The sequence below is a fragment of the Hevea brasiliensis genome, chromosome 16 (genome assembly GCF_030052815.1).
Source record: "Hevea brasiliensis isolate MT/VB/25A 57/8 chromosome 16, ASM3005281v1, whole genome shotgun sequence".
Taxonomy (NCBI): domain Eukaryota; kingdom Viridiplantae; phylum Streptophyta; class Magnoliopsida; order Malpighiales; family Euphorbiaceae; genus Hevea; species Hevea brasiliensis.
This window is the reverse complement of record NC_079508.1, coordinates 22,241,480-22,262,156: the sequence shown is the minus strand read 5'-3', so window position 1 is coordinate 22,262,156 and position 20,677 is coordinate 22,241,480. Positions and strand designations below refer to the sequence as shown.

Below are 20,677 nucleotides of genomic sequence, written 5' to 3'. Positions count from 1 at the left end.
TTTAAGAGATGCTAGGCATATGAATTTTAATAATTCTTTACTTGCTATGGCTGAATCTAATTTAGCTAATGGTCTAATTTATTTTGATTGTTATCCTAATTTTTTTTGTTCCTTTGATACCTTTATAGTTTAATTATGTGTTTTAAATTTTTAATATCACAAATAATATGAAAGAGAACCCTATCCATTTTAAAATTAATTTTAGTTTTCATTAGCCAATTAAATTTAGTTTTTCATTGTTATAATACTAAATTATTATGAGTATTTTTAGAAATCCCAATGTTCTCCTATTTCATATATATATATATATATATATAGATTATTGATATATATAGATTTGTTTTAATATCACTAAATATCTAATTATTATTGAGCAAGTAATTTTTAGAATAATTCTTTTAAAAAAATTAAATAATAGGAAATTTAAATATTTAAATAAATATTACATACTTATTAATTATAGATTGATTTAAGAAATTAATATATTCATATAATTTTTTTCATAAATATATATGGAGCACTTTAGATACTAAAAAGTTGACCATTCAAAATATATATATACAAACATATATACTTTGTTAATAAGTTAGAAGCCGGTATAGATAAACTTTATAAAATTTGGAAAAAAATATGCATATTAATAAAAATACAAATTTTAAAAGATTATAAATTGAAGATCATTTTAAAAAAATAAATAAAGGAGAAAATTTTTATTTTTGAGATAATAGAGGCTATGGAGAGTTATTTTAAATTGGATTTAAATATTTTTTATTTATAAAAAATTTATTTGAAGGTATTTTTTTTATGAAATATTTATCAAATTAATTGTGGTCCTGCCCCAATAAAAAAAATTATTAGCTGAAGTTAATTGGTATCTTCTCATTATTATTTTAATACAAGCAACGATGCTCATATGAGAACTTGCATAGCCTTGGATTACAAAAATGAAAGTTTCATTAACATACTAAAATTAGGCTAAACATATCCCAAATCCTCCACTATGTCCTTGGACCGGGACTCATCACCACCACCCTCCTTCAGCAGGGACTGGTTCTTCCCTTCTCCTTCCTTCATTCACCAATCACCTCCCAAAACCCATAAATACCGTCGCAGATTCTCCACCACCCCCAGAATCTCTCATCAAAATCCTCCCGATTCCAATCTCCCCAAAACGTCCTCGTTTGCCCCGCCCGTTTCGTCCTCCACTACCACCTCTTACAGAGATCCTAAGTATGCCAGGCTTCGCCGCCGACGAGTCGAGTTCCCCCGCCGTTCTGAGAACTCCTCAAAACAAGAACAGGAAGATGCTGCCATTTTGGGAGAGAGGACATCGTCCGGTGAGAGGACTGTCTGGTTTTCGGGCCATCGGAATAGAGTTCGGTGGCAGATGGCCATTTCCGCGGCGGTTAGTTCTTATTTATCTCTTTCTATATGTATGTGTGGATATAGATAGATATGACAAGTGTTTAGTTAATTTGATGAAGTGAAAGCTGTTTGGTTGTTGCAGATTGTGATTTCATGTCTCGCTTCTTTAGTGCACAAGAATTTCTCTTTACACAATCAAGTCATTGATTTGCAGGTAAACAATTTCAACTCAAGTTTTGAATCGAAAGTGGTTTAGATTTGTTGCTTGTTTTACCATGTGATACATTGTTAATAGAAATTTGTTTCGTGCTTGCAGGACCAAATTTCAAAACTCAATTTTAGATTACGAGCATGCAATTTATTATCTCAAGTAGATAATGTTGAATCCATTCCACTGGAGATTGATGATCAGCATAGAAATGGCTTAAAACGTTTGGCTTTTGTTTTCTCACTTACCCTTTTATCCATCCCTGTTCTTGTTTTCAAATACGTTGATTTTGTATCTAAATCAAGATCATCAGATAATATTTCAGAAGAAGTATCTCTGAACAAGCAGATTGAATATAGAGTAGATGTCTTTTTATCAGTTCATCCATATGCAAAGCCACTGGCATTGCTGGTTGCTACCCTACTACTTATCTGTCTCGGTGGTTTAGCACTTTTTGGTGTGACAGATGATGGCTTAGCTGACTCTCTCTGGTTATCTTGGACTTATGTAGCTGACTCAGGCAACCATGCTAACTCTGAAGGTGTTGGTCCAAGGCTAGTTTCTGTTTCAATTAGCTTTGGTGGGATGCTTATTTTTGCAATGATGCTGGGACTTGTGTCCGATGCAATTTCTGAGAAGTTTGATTCCCTGCGGAAAGGAAGAAGTGAGGTAGTTGAGCAAAACCACACCCTGATTCTTGGATGGAGTGATAAACTGGTGAGAATCTGATCCCATGGGCTACCAATATTAAACTTATTTGATTTCTTTCTTCATCATGTGAAACATTTTCTGAATTTATGGCATAACTAGTCATCAGATCATGCTTACACAAGTTTAAATTAGATAAATTTAAATCAATGGTATAAATGTTTGGAATTTAAATCTGAAGTTGCCAAGTTTTCGATACATAACATGAAGCACATGCATAGGAACACAAGATTTATTTTTGTGAAGTTGATGGGGAATAATTATGTCAATTTATTAACATATGGAATGCTATAATTAAATTTTGAGTATTATATACTAAACTAGAGTATATTTTATGCGTAGAATGTGGAAAATATAACAGAAGATGTGAGAAAGTGAAAAATAATTTTTATCTTCTCCTATTTAAATAATATATATATATATTATATTATGTTAAAATTCTTGTATTTTAACAAAATATAATGATAATTAAATATAACAAAAATTTTTTTTTTTCGTTATATCTTATTCATTTTCTATATTACTTTCTTTTTTATATTTTCTTATATGCTTAATATATGGTATATGTTAATATCTTGAGATTTTGGCACACATTTTCTTGAAGCTGTAAAAATTTATATCAATGTGAAAATAGTTATATAATTCATAGTGAAAAAGAACTGACCTTATTTGATAGCCAAAATTTTGTATATTTGGAGTAATTAACCTTGTGTTAATTTAGGACTATAATATAGAAAGTAAAGTTGTAATTTGAAGAGCTTTATTGAGAGTATAATATTTCATTTAACATATAAGAAGTTAAACATGTGTTATGTGATTTGTTATTGTACTAATTTCTTCCATTAAAGTGGACACACTGCAAGAAATGAAGAATTTAACCTAGCACATTTTATATATTATCTAAAAAATAATTTATATAATATGAAACTTCAAATAATAATAACTCTTAATTTTAGAAGTATTAAAATATATATATATATATATATATATATATATATATATATATATATATATATATATATATATATATATATATAAAATCTTATGTCCCAAAGAGGAAAACTATGGTTTTAAATTGCAGTCGCGAGTAATGGAAACGGGCCTGTAATAGCTATAACATAACGGTAATAGCCTGTCACTATGCAATTTTTTTTGAAAAATTTGATTCTTATTTGATGAGTTACATCTATTGTACAACTTAGTCTTGAGTGTATTGCCATATAAATTTATTTATTTAATTATTTGTTGTGCAAGTTATGAGTGTTGATTTTATAATGCCCACTTAATATTTTCTTCAATTCACAAACCATGCCATGTTTGTCTGGTAAAATCTAGATTTATTCGTATATATAAACCTACTTTCATATGCAATAATATAATAAATAGATTATGTTGAATAGGTTAAATTTCAACTTATATTAATTATGTGGGAATGAAAAATTGTTGTAGAGTTCAACTATATATAAATGTTAAGCCAATTGGACCAAAAAAGCCTAATGTTCGTGCCAATTTGCAATTTTATCTAAATGCTTTAATTTTAGACCAATTATCTAAACATTTCAATTTTAAAGAAATTTTAGCCAAAACCGAAGATCAATTGACGAATTGACAACATCACCCTTGAGCCATGTATTTGTGAATGCTTAACTGAACACTCTTGGATCTTGTTTCACAAAATTTGCATGTGCAAAATCAAATTTTCCCCAATTTGAATTTCAGTTTCGGCTAAAATTTATTTGAAATTGAAAGGTTTGGACAATTAGTCTAAAATTGAAATGTTTGGATAAAATTGTAAATTGACTCAAACGTTTTGCTTTTTTGGTCCAAAAGGCCTAAATATTATTATAAATACAAACAGATGCACTTTAACTGGGATATCTTATGATTTTCATTTTTTGGGCAATTTAATAAAAGCTCATGGATTAAACCTAAGGAATTTTAATTGGAGGAGTGTTATGAAATTAAAAAAGTTGAGGACATGTAATTCAATTTTGAAAAAGCAAGGGTTTAAGCGTGAATATTGGCAAATGTCATGTCATATGGTTGTAGTAATTTGCCCATGTAGGTTCTTTTTTGCTCATAGTGATTGCAATATTTAGCATGTAATAAGAATATAACATACTATTCATTTATAATAGATTGTATACATTAACTAAAACGGATTTTTATTTCTATATTTGTTTAAAACGTATATAATTCTTTAGCATTATTTTATTATTTTTATAAAAATTATCTATTAAAAATAAATAAATCACACAAAATTGTGAGCAATGTACATTTTATAATAATCCTTCAAATAAACAAACTATAGTCAGATTATAATTGGACATAAAATTTCTTCAAAAAGACCCTTAATTGAACCTGTGATAACAACTACATTTTGTTGGTTTGGTGTCTGTTCAATTTGGCTTTTGAGAACTATTCGGTAGTGGTTAGACGCTCAAATGCTAATATTGGAGGTTTGCTAATAGAAAAAGACAATAAATCAGTCAGAAAATCCCCATTCCTGCTAGTTGGATTTTGTACGTACCATTGGCTTTTTACTATAAGCTGGAAATTCCAACATTGGCAGGCAAATGTTGTCTTTAATGTAAATAAAGTCTTATATAATGTCATGTTAATATGTTATAATCCAATTGTAATAAATATAATATCATTTTATATATGAAATAATATTAATATCCTTTTAGTCATTTTATAATCCAATCATAATACCAAACTGGTTACTGTTGAGATTTATGGACCCAACCCAAGAGTGTGAATATCATACTTGCAGGTTATATGTTGAACTGGGCTCCCCATCACCAAAATGGCTTAAGCTATTTTGGTTTGGTTTGCCAACACTTATATGCCCTTTAATTTTCTTGTACATTGCTAATGTGAGACTCGTTCCCACTTATGATATTCCAACTCTCTCCCTCAAGTGGCAATCGAGACATTCAGTTGACCCTTGAAATAGGAGTACAACAACAACCTCGAGAAATTGAACTGAAACTGAAACCAAAACTAGGCTCTGACTTGCACTGATACTATGTTGAGAATTATGGACCTAAGAGTCTGAATATCAAACTTGCAGGCTACAGGTTGAACTAAGCTTGAAATTGGGCTCCGCATCACCAAAATGGCCCAAGCCATTTTTGTTTGGTTTGTTAACACTTGTATACCTTTTAATTTTCTTGTACATTACTGATGTGGGACTCATTCCCATAAGTGATATTCCAACTGTTACAATTAGTTGCAACCGTTGACTGTGAGTCCATGATGAGCTAATTGCTAGCCACCGATAGCTAGCTACTGATTGCTAATCACTATTGTTGAATCAAACATGCCCTTAGTTTGATTTTTCTGTTGTAACTGAATAATGTTAACTTCTAGGCTATACCATTCCTTATATTTGCTTCAAATATGACCTTCAATATCAGAATTTTCATTGAAATTCTATAAGAAATGTTTGGATACAAAGTTAGGAGACAATGTGAATAAAATTTGGTTCTGATGGCATCTTTTTGTAAATATTTTCTCCTGGCCACCAATTATTTTGTTGTCAAATCAGGGATCATTGTTGAACCAACTTGCCATAGCCAATGAGAGTTTGGGCGGAGGGATTGTTGTAGTGATGGCTGAACGAGACAAAGAGGAGATGGAAATGGACATTGCTAAAATGGAGTTTGACTTCAAAGGGACTAAAGTCATATGCAGAAGCGGAAGTCCTCTGATTCTTGCTGACCTTAAAAAGGTATGCTTTTTGTATTTGTTCTTGTATTGATGTACTGATATATGCACTATTTAAAAAAGTTCTAGCGGGGTGAAATTAATCAATGATTTTACTTGACATGAAATGGCATCAATTTTGGAACAACCCTGATAGAGTGAGGAACATAGAAAAACTAAACAGACGAAATGGGGAAGAATTGAAACTGTACTATTTGATAAGAATGGTAGTAAGCCTTGTTGAAGTACAAATATTCACTCTCTTCCCTTAATACAAAAATAAAACATAAAGGTAGCAGACAAGAAAACCAGGAGAAACTCCCGTCTAGCTCAAGCTAGCTCAGCTATAGCTGCATCAGAGAAATAAAAACCAGGATGCCCTCTCTTTTTGCAGCACTTTATTTATGCTTGAGAATTTGTGACCCTTCAGCTCATGGTTCCATGTGGATTGCCTTTCGTAAATGATGTGCCACATCATGAAGATGGGATTGACAGGGCATATAAGGGTCCATTGACTGGGTGAAAAAGCAAGCTAGTTACCTTGCTTGCTTATGTCCATGAATAAAGCATGTTGTTTTGGGCTTGTTGACTTGAGTATGGGGCCTGTGGTTTAGGTAATAAGCATGGCGTGTGAACTTGTTCAAATGGGTTGGAATATGTTGAAGTTAGTGAGCCCAAATCCATTTAGTCGTGTAGCATCTTTCTCCATATGCTTAAGGGAGTTGACAAGTCAAAGTACTTTTTGCAATAAAGGAACTTTGGGAGAGTCTTGTTTAAATAAGAAGCACTTTTACATAAAGCAAGTTTGACTTTTCCAAGCTATTCCTCTCTCTCCAAGAATCGGCCAAGAGAAGTCCTAGTACCTTAAGGAGTTGCTTTCCTTTTTAGTCAAGATCTCCTCTCTCTCTCTCTTTCTCTCTCTCTCTCTCTTTCTCTCTCTCTCCTATTTCAAGAATCGGTTAGCACTCTTTGGAAGACTACAAGTTACTTTCTTCTTTAGTTTTCTTTGTTATTTCTTGTTTAAGAGACTTTAAGAGTTCCTATTTAGTTTCTTTGTGATTTCCATTTTAGTAGCTTGTTTTTGCCTATAAATAGGCCATCATATATAAACAATATTCAGTTTTGAGATCAATACAATGAATTTCTTATCAAACATATTGTTTGTGGCGAATTCAATAGACTTATCACAATCAACATTGTGTGGTGTCTCCTTTGGGGTTGTTCTTCTTTGTGGCATGTTTCACTTATCAAAGAATTGCAATTTTCTACTTATCTCTCTTTTCTACCTTTCTTTCTTTTATGTTTATGCAACTTATAAACTAAAAACACCAAAAAGAAGTTTGTTAGCTGAATCACATTCCTTGGGTTTTGGCGTGTGTTCTTAAGTTCTTTAGCTTAATTTCAATTGTTGCAACTTGAGTTCTTGTTTCTATACCTTTTAGCCGAATTACATACAACCTTTACTTAATCAAATCTTACTTTTCCCTTACAAGTGACATCAGTAAATTACTTCAACTGTTTAATCTCCAATTTGATTCCTTCTAGCTGGCAATCTCTAGGTTCTTCTGATTCACCTTCCAGAATTTCTTTCTCCCTTATATTCCTTCTATAATAAACTTTCAATGGCCTTGGACCTTTGCCCACATCATCAGAGGCCTTAACTGGGCTGCTTCTATCATTACCTTCTCCTTGAAAAATAGCCTTGTCCTCAAGGCTGAAAGAAGGAAATTGATGAACAAAGTCTATGTAATCCATCGAAGTAGCTTCTCCAATGGATTTGCCCTTCCCTTTGGTTAAAAGTTGGTGTATTGGAGAACCAGTAATCTTTGAAATTCTGTGTTGCAACACCGATTCAGGCTGAATCAATTCTGTTTTGTACACCTCCAACCCTTTAGGTAATGTGGTGAGCACCTGATGCTTTTCTACCACTTTCTTGAGTTGTGAAACATGAAAGACAGGGTGAATTTTTTCATGTCCAGGTAAGTGTAGATGGTATGCAACGTTCCCCACCTGTTGAACAATTTGGAAAGGACCAAAATAGTGGGCAACAAGTTCAGAGTGGATGACTTGTTTTGTCGAAGATTGTCGGTGTGGCCTGAGTTTGAGAAAATGGTCCCCAACAGTAAATTGAACTTCCTGTTGATGCTTATTAGCAGCTTGAACCATTCTTTGCTGTGCCCTTGTTAAATTATAAGATAATTGACGAAGCAATTTGTCTCGGGTAGCTAATTCTTGCGCCATAGTCTCTGCTTTTGATTCCCCATGTAAGAATTGATAAAGGGTAGGAGGAGGTTTACCATACATAGCCAAATGGTGTCATTCCAGCACTGGTATGAAAGCTAGAATTATACCAATATTCAGCCTAAGAAAGCCACTTATGCCAATGTTTTGGTTGCTCACAAGTAAAACAACGAAATAAGCTTCAAGTCCCCTGTTTGAAACTTCAGTTTTCCCATTTGCCCTTAATCTCCGGGCGTTAGGCTGTGCTCATATGCAATTGTGTCCTTTGGAGATGAAATAATTTAGACCTGAAATTACTTAGGAAAATTGGATCATGGTCGCTAACAATTGACCATGGCATGCCATGAAGCTGGACTATCTCTTTAGCAAATAACTGCTTTTGTAGAATAAGGATGATGCAAGCTCAATAAATGAGCATATTTGGTAAAACGATCAACTACTACCAGTGATCAAGGCAGACTCGTAATAAAGTCAAGAGAAATATCCATAGTTACTAGTTTTGTCTACCCACTTTGGATTCCACATTACAGATCACGAGTCCCAAATCACGGAATATTTGCATCCCAAAATGCTGCGGGACGTGGGTGTACATGTCAACACAAAATCAAAGGAAAAATGGACGTCAGGAAAAGAAATACAAAGAATTTGAAGAATTTTAATTCAAATTAATGATTTTTTTTTTTGTTTTTCTTCTCAGCGGTGGGCTTCAATTTTCTTTGGGTGCCGATGCTTCTGGCATTGCTGCGAGCTTTCTTGGAAACAATAGAATAACGAATAGAATTACCATCACATTAAATATAAGGCTCTTAGATCCCATTGAAAAAACCAACAGAATCACCATGAAAATGTGAAGGAAGATCTTAATAGAATCACCATTTAAAATGAGAAAAGGCATGAAGAAGTTTCCTAATAGACCAAGAAAAGTGTATAGGAAACAAATTTTGAAATAGTTGAAAGTTGAATCTTTGAAATATAACTGAATTGAAGAGGATGAGATGGAAAGCAAAGAAAGTTTCGGTGTTGATGAAGACGGAGCTGGATAGGAGACTAACTCTAGAAGTGGAACTTGTGTAATTTATATGGTGCCTAACAAGACCATGCGGAAGGCTACTAGCTTCTAGCAATCTGGTTAAAAGAGCCCATTTTGTTTATAATTAGTGGGCTAATAGCTCAAAAGTTGTTAATTAAAATATTATACGTTTTTTCACAAATAATAAATGCGATATTAAATTGCCACCATTATTTTAAAGATAATTAAATAAATTCAAAGTTATACAATTTTTTTCATCATCGGGTTCCTCATGGCTTCAATGCACATGCCTACAAAGGCACACAAATAAGGGTCTACACTGATAGTTCCTGTAGCAAGCATGTCGACAACTAGCTTCTCAATCTCATCCTTTTGAATATGCCCATAGAGACAAGGTTTAACATTAAAAGTAGAAGTACCAGCCACCAGTGGAATAACATGATCAATAGTGCTATGGGGAGGAAGGGCATTGATATCCCCAAATAATTCTTGAAATTGTTGAAGTAATTGTTGCAATTCATTATAATAAACAGGAGTGATTTCGGCTTCAAATGCTGGAGAAGATTCCATATCAGTTAATTCCCGCAAGACGGAGAATTCAATGTCTGTTATTTTTTTGCAGTTGAGGAACAGATATCGTGAGGGATTGCTCGAGAGAGTTACTGATTGACCCCAAATTTAAGAAAGACATTTGCATAGTTGCTCAATTGACTTTTACATCCCTAAGGTGTCCAGCCAAGCAACACCCAAAATTATATTGACACCTTTGAGGAAAAAAACATGACAATCAGCAGTCACTTCCAAATTACCCAAATTAATATGAACATTGTGACAAACCAGATGATTGAACACTGGGACCATAATCCAATCTCACACCAAAAATAGGAGTTCAAATGTAAATTCAATTGAGAAACATAATTACTCGAAACAAAGTTGTGACTTGCACCACTGTCAATCATGACTGTGAGAGCTGTGTCCTGAATCCAACCAATAATTTCATAGTTTTAGGAGATGAAATGTCCCCCAACAGAATAAAATGGAAGCTAAATTCAAGCAAAGCGAACGTCATCTGAGATGGTCACCATCAAAGAAGTGGAATCCATCATATTCAATTCAGTGTCAGAATCTGCGGTAATTTCTTAATCAACTCCTATAATTATTGCTCAAAGAGACTTATTGTGACACTCATGCATGGGGTGGAAAGGTTTACATTTGTAGCAAAGACCCTTTGCCCGTGAGTCCAGGAATTCTTGGTGTGCAAAGTGGCGAGAACCTCTTTTTTTGGAAGGAAAGATTGAGGATGAGAGTCGGTGTTTGGGGAAGTGTCTTGGAGAAATTTAGGAGGGCTTGGAGGAGCTCAGCCTTGAGTTTTTAGGGCTAGAAGTTCTGGATATTTGTGACTGGAAGTTTGGGTTAATGGTTTAGTAAAAGTAGATTAAGGTTTGGCATGGGTAACAACATCAGATTTAAGCCCAAGCTCATAACCTAGGGACCAACGATGGCGTCCATCTCCATAAGGCTTTGCAGATGACTTTGCTGAACGTATAAATTGATTCTCCAACTCAATTCACGAGCAATACTCGTGCGAAATAAACCAATAGATTCATGAGAACCCGAATATCATCAACCCACTCAAGAAAAATCCAAGATATTGTTGATCAGTAAGGCCCTCAACCAGCGAAGCAATGGCGACGAAAGCATCAATATAGTCATCAATAGATTTATCTTGGTGTATGTTGGCCAAATGCTCATAAGGGTTAGCACGTATGTCTCCTCCATAGCGGTGAACCAACTCATGGGTAAGCTGAAGCCAAAAAACATTTAGAGTACGTTATCTCAACCAACGCATCCAATGCAGAGCTGGTCCTTCCATGTAGACAAGTGCTAACTGAACTTTCAACTCTTCTTGGATGTTATTTATGGCCAAATATTGCTCTGCCCTTGCTAAACACCCAATTGAAATTGGGTAGTTCCACTTTTTTTTATGGCCATAGTTGAATGATCAACAACAATGGCTTGGGCAACAGGACGAGCAGAAGTGTTCCCCATTGTTGGAGTGCGAGTGGATGCTTCAGCTTCATCAGTTGCTCCTTTTCCTCTGATGAGAGAAGTGAGCAAAGATTCAATGCGGGTAGACCTCTGTTCCTGTTCCATTTTTAAGGAAGTCATGTGTTGCTCTTGCTCCAATTTCATGTTGGCGAATAGTTCTTCGAGATTGGTCATGTTCCTCTCTACCTGATCTACTTGTCCTTCTACTCTTCCATATGAGTTTTGGTCATGAGGGGAAAAACGACGGCAGATTGGACCAAAATGATAAGAGTGAGGAATGCAAAAACTAAACAGAGGAAATGGGAAGAAAAAACTATATTAATTGATAACAATGGCAGTAATCCTTTGCTGAAATACAAATATTCACTCTCTTCCCTTAATACAACAATAAAACATAAAGATAACAGATAAGAAAACCAGGAGAAACTCCCTTCTGGCGTAAGCTAGCCCAGCCATAGCTGCTTCAGAGAAATAAAAAGCAGGATGCCCTCTCTTTCTGCAGCACTTTATTTATGCTTGAGAATTTGTGACCCTTCAGCTTATGGTTCCATGTGGATTGCCTTCCGTAAATTCCTCGAACTGTTTAACCTCCAATTTGATTCCTTCCAGCTGGCAATCTCTAGGTTCTTCTAATTCACCTTCTAGAATTTCTTTCTCCCTTATATTCCTTCTATAATAAACTTTCAATGGCCTTGGACCTTGGCTCACATCATCAGAGGCCTTAACTGGGCTGCTTCTATCAAACCATATCCATTTTTATTTAGTTTCAGGCTAATTAAATCTTATTTGTTTCAGGGTAATGCATACCGAGTTTTGCATAGAGTGTGGCATGTTTCCTTTGATTCTTTGTTCTTGCTAAATTATTATATAATTTTCTAACTTACTCTTGAAGGTTGCATATGTCATTTATCGTCATTTCTGCACATTTGGTTCATTTGTCAAATCTATCTGAAGCTTCCTGTACTTACTCTACTAGTTATAGTTTATTTATGTATGTTAGCATATTCCTTATCTTTATTCCATCATTTCCAATTTCATGGTGAAACTTGCGTGTGTTCGCTTCAGTGCATTCATACAGTTGTTGCAACTAGTGTTTCTTTCACATCACTTGTGCAATGCGGAGGAGGATCATGGGAATTTCTACCTTATGCTGAATAGTGAAATATTATTCTGTCTGCTGCTTCTCTTGGTTTGCTAATACCATTAAAGTATTCAGGTATCTGTCTCCAAGGCCCGTGCAATAATTGTCCTTGCCGAAGATGGAAATGCTGACCAGGTCTGTTTGAGTGAAATGAATGAAGTGCTTCTTGTTTGACATTGGATTAGGTGGTTGCCATTAACTTGTTCATGGTTTCTTGTAGAGTGATGCTCGTGCATTGAGAACAGTTTTAAGTCTGACGGGAGTGAAAGAAGGCCTGAGAGGGCACATTGTGGTTGAACTCAGTGACCTTGACAATGAGGTCCTTGTAAAACTTGTTGGTGGAGATCTTGTTGAAACTGTTGTAGCTCATGATGTCATTGGTCGCTTGATGATTCAATGTGCGCGGCAGCCAGGACTCGCACAGGTCAATTTGTGGCAAGTCTAATACTATATTTGCGTCGTTTTAGAATCAGTGCAAGGATCATTTTCCTAGCTTATTTTTTTTGAGCAAAGTTTTACTCTCTTTATCATTGTTATGTAAACAATTTTACTCCTTGTTTGTACTTGTGATACAAATAGACACTATGTGACAGATCTGGGAAGATATCCTTGGGTTTGAAAATTGCGAGTTTTACATAAAAGGGTGGCCACAGTTGGATGGTATGCAATTTGAGGACGTATTAATCAGTTTTCCTGATGCCATACCATGTGGGGTCAAAGTTGCATCATGTGGTGGTAAGATTATCCTGAATCCTGATGATTCGTACACATTGCAAGAAGGTGATGAAGTGCTTGTTATCGCAGAAGATGATGATACATATGCTCCAGCAACATTACCAACGGTGCTTTCATTTTCCTTCAGAAAAAGTAGATTTTAAATAAAATGCTGGTGATTTTGCAAAGCTTACATTCTCTTTGTTCTGTGGTCCTATTGGTGTATGGATAATAGGGGAGTTGACCAATACCTTACCTCTCAGCCAAAGAAAGCAAACTTAAGCCATACTTGAGTCAATCTGCATTATTGTGCGCATAAAAATTTAGGACGTATTATTATTATTATTATTTACGTGCAATAGGCTTCACCATGGCCTTAGCAACCCAGGAAAAGAAATCAGACTTGTGTCCTACCCAAACTAATTTGCATTTGTAGGAGTTCAAAAAAATTTTAGAGAGAGGGAGGGAGAGTGTAAAAGCACAGATAGGTATTTATATGCATAAGAAATCTTTAAGGTTCTGGCTAAGACAAGACATGGGGCTTGGCATGATTTAGTTCAGCATTTTGTCAGTCCTTACAAAGTAAGGCTTTTGCTTGTTTTGCATAAGGATCATAGCGTTCAATTGCTAGTCTGAAGCATTCATTTTATTTACTAGGTTTATGATTTACACAAAGTCTATTGGGTTGAATATTTTATTCTAATCACAAATGTAATATTGATATACAATTTTTCCCTATTTTTCATTGAAGTTAGGAATGAATTTCTAAGTCATGTTGATATTCAACATGGGTATGAAATTTTCTTCGAGTATGAGGCCTAATATTTGTATCTTGTGCATGTTTATTGTCTAGAGCATTATTTGGTTACAATGCAATATCTTAGAGAAAAATCTTTGCAAAGTATGTGGTGTCGTCAATATTCTCTCTCTCTCTCTCTCTCTCTCTCTCTCTCTCTCTGTCTCTCTCATACACACACATGTGCATACATGCATATCCACTTAAATTAATTGGGTGTATTCACATTTTGGCAATATGGATCATATTACGGGCTACATATGCTTGCTTTCTGGCTATATGGAATATATCATTAGCTACATATGCATGCCTAAACTTCTTGCTGATGTACATGTTTCGTGGTGCATTTATTGCATCTGATGTATCTTTGATGCTACCATATTCTTGGATTTGCATTATGGTGATGTTTCATCTTATAGATGGTTGTTCTTATTACTGCATTCTAAAGTACCATAAAAGGATATTGTTAACTTTTTAATGATGTAAATGGAGTTATAAAAATCAGTAAAGGGGGGAAAAAGAAAACAGTAAGTCACACTCAGGCCAGTCATTCATGGTAAAGGAACCTGTTCCAGATTTCCAGTTTGTGCACATTAGGATGAGCCTTCTGTGGAATTCAAGTGGTGCATGTTATAATTAAAAAACTTACATAATACAATCAATTTCATCATTCAGGTCAATGAAGCATCATTCATACACATTGCCCGACCAGCAAGAAAGCCACAGAAGATTCTACTTTGTGGATGGAGGAGGGACATAGATGATATGATAGTGGTAAGTTCTTTCCATGAAGCCCCTAATTCTTTTTTTTCTTCGCCTGATTGCTGCAGGTGTGGAGAGGAAGTCTACCCAAAGACTTCATTGTTCCAAAGTCTGCAGAAAGGATACTTTTTTGTGGTTGGCGGCGAGATATGGAAGATATGATTATGGTAATGTTACAAGGATTCCGCAATCATACTCCCAACGCTTCTTGGGTGCAACAAAATGGTTATAGATATCTTAGAATTCCTATGTACTATTACTCAATTTGACTCTTTATGGACTATTTGTTTTATGGAAAATTTTCTTTCTAGAAAACATTTTTGGTCTGTGCGGTGCTCGGGAAATTTGGTCAAAGAAAAATGTTTTCCTAGTTATAGGGAAAACTAGGTTATTTTCTGGACTATCACAAACTAATAAAAAGGGAAGAAACCTATAAAAGAACTACAAAGGCACATACCTAATAGTCCAACTATTGTTAAACATCTCTGCCCATTAATGGAGTCCTTGTTAGTTCAAACATGTTCATAGTCTTATTTATTGAAGGAAAATTAATAGTTTCCTATTTGTTCCGCGTGCTAGAAAATAATTGTCAACTGATTTGTTGTAATGTAACCAAACAATGGAAAATAAGTTATTTTTGAAGAAGGTTTCCAGAAACAAATGTTACTTTGTAACAAATGGAGCCTTAGTTGCAATATTTTCCCTACACCCTACATTTTCCTTACACATGCTTTTTGTGGACAATGGAGAGTTCGCTCCTTTTGTAATCTTTTTTCTTTTTCTCCACAAGATTAATGGTGCTGTTCACTGATCTATGTTTGTCTAGGTATTAGATGCCTTTCTAGCACCTGGTTCAGAGCTTTGGATGTTCAATGACGTACCTGAAAATGAGAGGGAAAAGAAGCTTATTGATGGTGGCCTGGACATCAACAGGTTGGTGAATATATCGCTGGTTAATCGAGAGGGAAATGCTGTTATACGGCGTCACCTGGAGAGTCTTCCCTTGGAGTCTTTTGATTCAGTGAGTAGCGTAAGATTCAAAAAATAAACTGCAAAATGGTGGATTTATGGAGGATGAAAATTGTGCTTTAATTTTTATTTTGTCTCTGTAATAATTTCTTAGTTAAATTGATTTTGACTTAGTATCTGGTATACAGATCTTAATTTTGGCTGATGAGTCGGTGGAAGATTCAGCCATTCAAGCTGATTCCAGATCTCTTGCTACGTTACTTTTGATACGTGATATTCAGGTGCTTTTAAATTTTTTTCAAATAAAATTTGGTGGATAGACTATGATTCACCAACATATTTTCTCTCTCTGTGCTTGTACTAATTATATTTTAGTGAGAACTATTCTTTGTACTTTTGATCAATGACTACTTATTCCATCTTATTTGCTTCTTCAGAAACATGAGGTTATATCTTACTGATTTATTAGCATGTATCACCATTAGTTGTAAAAATTTCCATTATCATCTATAGCTTCACATTAAGGCCAAAATGAAATTAGATTCATAACCAGGTGAAGCTACACATCTATAGATGATACATGTACCACTTTTAGTGCATTTGTGTGGTTATGTAGACATCCATATAACTTTCCTAATACCATCATGTCAAATTATGTCAATTTTATAAGTTCAAGAGGATTTTGACATGGATGAATTGCTGTATGAGAGTAGTTAGTTGTGGAAGAAAAACAGGTAGCAACGGAACTTTGGATACCTGAAAAAGCAGTGAATCACGCTTAAAAAAAGTTTAGTGGTGCATACTGTAACACCCTAGGCAAATCCCACATCGACAAAACACGGGAGAGATGCTGGGTTCATAAGATGGAGATTCCTAACCCATAGTGACGCTTTTTAAAACCGTGAGGGCTTCAGCCCAGAGCGGACAATATCATTAGTGGATTGGGCCATTACATTTGTGGTATCAGAGCCGCTCCGCGTGCAACCTTGAACGATGGTGGGGCAAACCTCAGTGAGGACGCTGAGTCCCATAAGGGGGGTGGATTGTAACACCCTAGGCAAATCCCACATCGACAAAACACGGGAGAGATGCTGGGTTTATAAGATGGAGGTTCCTAACCCCTATTGACGCGTTTTAAAACCGTGAGGGCTTCGGCTCAGAGCGGACAATATCACTAGAGGGTGTTACAATCCACCCCCCTTATGGGACTCAGCGTCCTCGCTGAGGTTTGCCCCACCATCGCTCAAGGTTGCACGCGGAGCGGCTCTGATACCACAAATGTAATGGCCGGGCCCACTAGTGATATTGTCCGCTCTAAGCCGAAGCCCTCACGGTTTTAAAACGCGTCAATAGGGGTTAGGAACCTCCATCTTATAAACCCAGCATTTCTCCCGTGTTTTGTCGATGTGGGATTTGCCTAAGGTGTTACACATACTGCAATCATGGTCAAAGAGGAATGTCATAGAGATCTACCTACATGTTAAACAATGTATGGAAAGGCTGGTGGGTTAGGTTGTTGGGAGGTCTTATGAAAAGTTTCTCGAGGGTGGAAGGTAGGGAAGATATGTACAATTGGTGCGGAGAAAGGAAGGAAAATGCTGAGATTTATATCAAATTGGTGAATAGAGAATTAAAAACAGAATAGATGTTTTTACATTACATTACATAGTTACTTGATTCACTGCCCCCCAGTCATAGTTCCATGATATAGGATGAAGTAATGAACATCCAAAATCAGGATCACCAACTCTCTCTCTCTCTCTCTCTCTCTCTCTCTCTCTCTCTCTCTTTATTTTTTATTTTTTATATTGATTTCAGATATCCTTTCTAGTGGAAAGTTTGATTGGGACTAGCCAGCTAGGTGGTGGTGGTGATTCGTGGTAATGGTATAGAAAGGGTAGCTGTCAATATAGAGAGAGACAGAGAGGTAATAAGGAGAGAAGTTAGTGACTTTCTATTCTCTTGGCTTATTTAATGCTTGGTTAGTTGGACCAATTTTAAATTCTTTTAAATTGTTTAAAGAAGACTTTTTGTTTCAGTTATTCATTCATATAAATAAAATAGTAATAATTTCGATTGAAATTAAAATTAAATGTTTTCATTATTGGATTTGCTAGTAAAATGGAAATTATCAGATTAAATATACCACTCATTAAAAGCTTGTAGGTATTTAAGTGATAAAAGCTATCAAATTGAGTTAAATATAATTTTTGTATTGACCCAAGTAAGTGTACTCTAACAGAAGTTTTGATTTTCTATCCTTTTGTTTTTGTCATAGTTGAATTGACAAACATGTGCTAATTTGCTCAAATTCTCTCTTTCTAACTCTTCATGATATCAGAGCTTGGGTATTAGTCCCAAATTTTCCTTCTCCCTCTTTTAGGTTTTCTTCCCTGAAAATCCTTTCTTACATCAACGGGTGTGTGAAGCTTTTTTTTTTTTGTTTTTTTCTTTCTCACCACCCATCTCATAAGCAGTGGCAAAAGTCAACCGATCTGCCCCCACAGGCGCTTCACTAGAGTTAGCTTATTCGATTGCTAGATGCCGTCGCAAGCCCCACAAGCACTTCACCAGAATTAGCTTCTTTGACAGCTAGATGCCGTCACAAGTCATGGAGTGGCACTAGCTCAGGCTTTCTTTTCTTGCTAGCACTTACTCTAATAGAGCGCTAGAGTTAGGTGACTCCAGCTAGCTCCCTTCATGCTTTTAGGTCTTCTGGAATCTCTACCAATAGTAGCTTCTAAGAAAAAAAAAAAAGTGGTTTATTTTCACTCTTAGTCTTCAACAATGTCTGAAAAAGGAGTCACTTCAAATACAAACATAATTGTTGAGAAACTTCTCTTCTCTTCCATATCCTCTCCTACAATTACTATTGTAAAGCTATAAGGTAGTGGTAATTATGTTTCTTGGGCTGCTTTTGTGGAATTATAGTTTATCGAACAGGTACGATAACCATTTAACGAGGAATTCTACCGATGTTGCAGCTTTTAATTGAGCAACTTTGATTAAAGTGGATGCACAACTATGTATTCTCTTGCGACATTCATTTGACTCAAAGTTGCTCTTTTCCAGTCTTTCAAAACTTGTTGCAAAGTTTGGACTAAAGCCAAAAAACTATGCATAAACAACGTCCAACGGATATACAAGGTTGTGTCACATATAATTTACGTGTAGCAAAAACAAGAAGATATTGTGAGCTACTTGGGTCAAATAGAAACTCTTAAAGACGAATTCAACTCTCTCATGCCACTTACAATCCCTAAAACAATGCAAAAATTTTCCTTGGTCTTTGCTCTAATAGGATTGTGATAAGATCTTAATTTAGTTCGAAATCGAATTCTGACTACTCCAATTATCCCCACTTTTGAGGATGATGTTTCTACCAGGCTCTTATGCATATCCTTGACTAACATCACTAAGGTAATTTCTAATGAATCAATTGTGTTGCAAGTTCAATCTAATAATTATCAAAATCAAATTGAGTATTAGAAAGGGAAATGAAAAAGCTCAATACATTGCAGTTACTGTGACAAAGGAGGTCATGCATGAGAAACATGTTGGTATTTTCATGGTAAACCCCCACACAAAATTGGACAATTGCCTCGTGTAGTGAACGTGACTCAGACTAGTGGAGATGGTATCCTACCTTTACTTGATGCAAAGGATAAGGTAACCTATTTTGTTACCTTGGCTAGAGCGTTAAAGCTATATTCATCCTCATCCATTGTCTCTGCATCCCAACATGATAGTTCATTTGCTTATTTAACATGGTCTTCCATCATTGGGCTATGGATTTTTTTATTCTAGTGCTTCCGATCACATCTAGTAATAGAAACATTTTCTTTGTTTTTAACTCTCCTTCAATCTTTTTTAATGTTACCTTAACTAATGGATAAAAAACTGTAGTTAAATGAATAGGTGAGACACACCCTCTTTCTTCCTGACCTTTAGCTCTAGTTCTAGTTTTCCCCAAAGGTCCTTACAATTTGATTTCAAGTAGCAAATTGGCCAAACATCTTAATTGGTCTATAACCTTTTTTTAGATATTTGTTCTTGTGTAGGATCATAGTGCAAGTAAGATGATTGGAATAGGACACGAGTCACAAGGGACGTGTTAGCTATCTAGTCCAAACCACCTATTGCCTTTCTTCTGCTTTACAATAATTTGGGACATCCAAGTCACTCCAAACTACAAAAGATGGTCCCACGTCTTTCCAAATTATCTTCTTTATAATGTGAGTCATGCTAGGTTAGGAATGTGAGTCATGTTAGGTTGGAAACAAACTCGTGTTGTTTCTGTCCTAAAATGAATTAGTTAATAGGGTTACATCAATTTTTGATATTGCTCATTCAGATATATGGGTTCAAATTGTATTAATTCGAGTTTAAGTCTACTTTGTTACCTTTTTTTTATGACTATTCTCGTTGCACTTGGTTATTTTTAATGAAAGCTCAATCCTAGTTATTCTCTACTTTTCAAAATTTCTGTGTTGAGATTCGTAATCAATATGATTTATCCATTAATACATTAATAAGTGATGATGCTCCTGAATATTTTTCTACTCCTTTCTCAACTTTTATGTCTTCCCAAGGAATTCTTCATCAATCTTTTTGTGCTCATGCTTCTTAACAAAATAGAGTAGCTGAGCAAAAAAATTGGCACCTTATTGAAATAGCGCATACATTGATCATTTATAATCATGTTATTTTTCTTTTTTGGGTCGATGTTGTTCTTATAGCTTGTTACCTAATTAACCATATGCTTTGTTTTGTTTTGCAGCATAAAAGTCCTCTCACTTTATTCTTTGTCTAGAAAAAATCCATTCTATCTTCCACATTTATTTGGTTGGATTAGTTTTGTTCATAATCTTGCCCTTAGGAAGGACAAACTTCAGCCTATCTATCAAATGTGTCTTTCTAGGATACTTCTGCTTTCAAAAAGGTTACAAATGCTATGAACCAATTAATAACAAATATTTTGTC

The 20,677-nt window shown here is 35.0% G+C and overlaps 1 protein-coding gene across 5 annotated transcripts in view; it reads left to right on the top strand.

The window, feature by feature from the left end:
- Positions 1 to 924: 924 nt before the first annotated feature.
- LOC110672907 (ion channel CASTOR) overlaps positions 925 to 20,677 on the top strand; it is a 30,163-nt gene continuing 10,410 nt past the window's right edge. Inside the window, exons 1-11 of one of the 5 annotated variants that reach the window (XM_021835858.2) lie at positions 925 to 1,405; positions 1,508 to 1,579; positions 1,682 to 2,290; positions 5,835 to 6,017; positions 12,529 to 12,588; positions 12,674 to 12,877; positions 13,047 to 13,188; positions 13,258 to 13,295; positions 14,639 to 14,737; positions 15,552 to 15,746; positions 15,883 to 15,975. In XM_021835858.2, coding sequence (XP_021691550.1) covers positions 1,001 to 1,405; positions 1,508 to 1,579; positions 1,682 to 2,290; positions 5,835 to 6,017; positions 12,529 to 12,588; positions 12,674 to 12,877; positions 13,047 to 13,188; positions 13,258 to 13,295; positions 14,639 to 14,737; positions 15,552 to 15,746; positions 15,883 to 15,975 — 2,100 coding nt within the window. In that variant the 5' untranslated portion in view covers positions 925 to 1,000. Of the gene's footprint in view, positions 1,406 to 1,507; positions 1,580 to 1,681; positions 2,291 to 5,834; positions 6,018 to 12,528; positions 12,589 to 12,673; positions 12,878 to 13,046; positions 13,296 to 14,638; positions 14,738 to 14,793; positions 14,893 to 15,551; positions 15,747 to 15,882; positions 15,976 to 20,677 lie in introns of all 5 variants that reach the window. The other 4 variants (XM_021835854.2, XM_021835846.2, XM_021835837.2 and 1 more) reach the window with 4 other exon arrangements.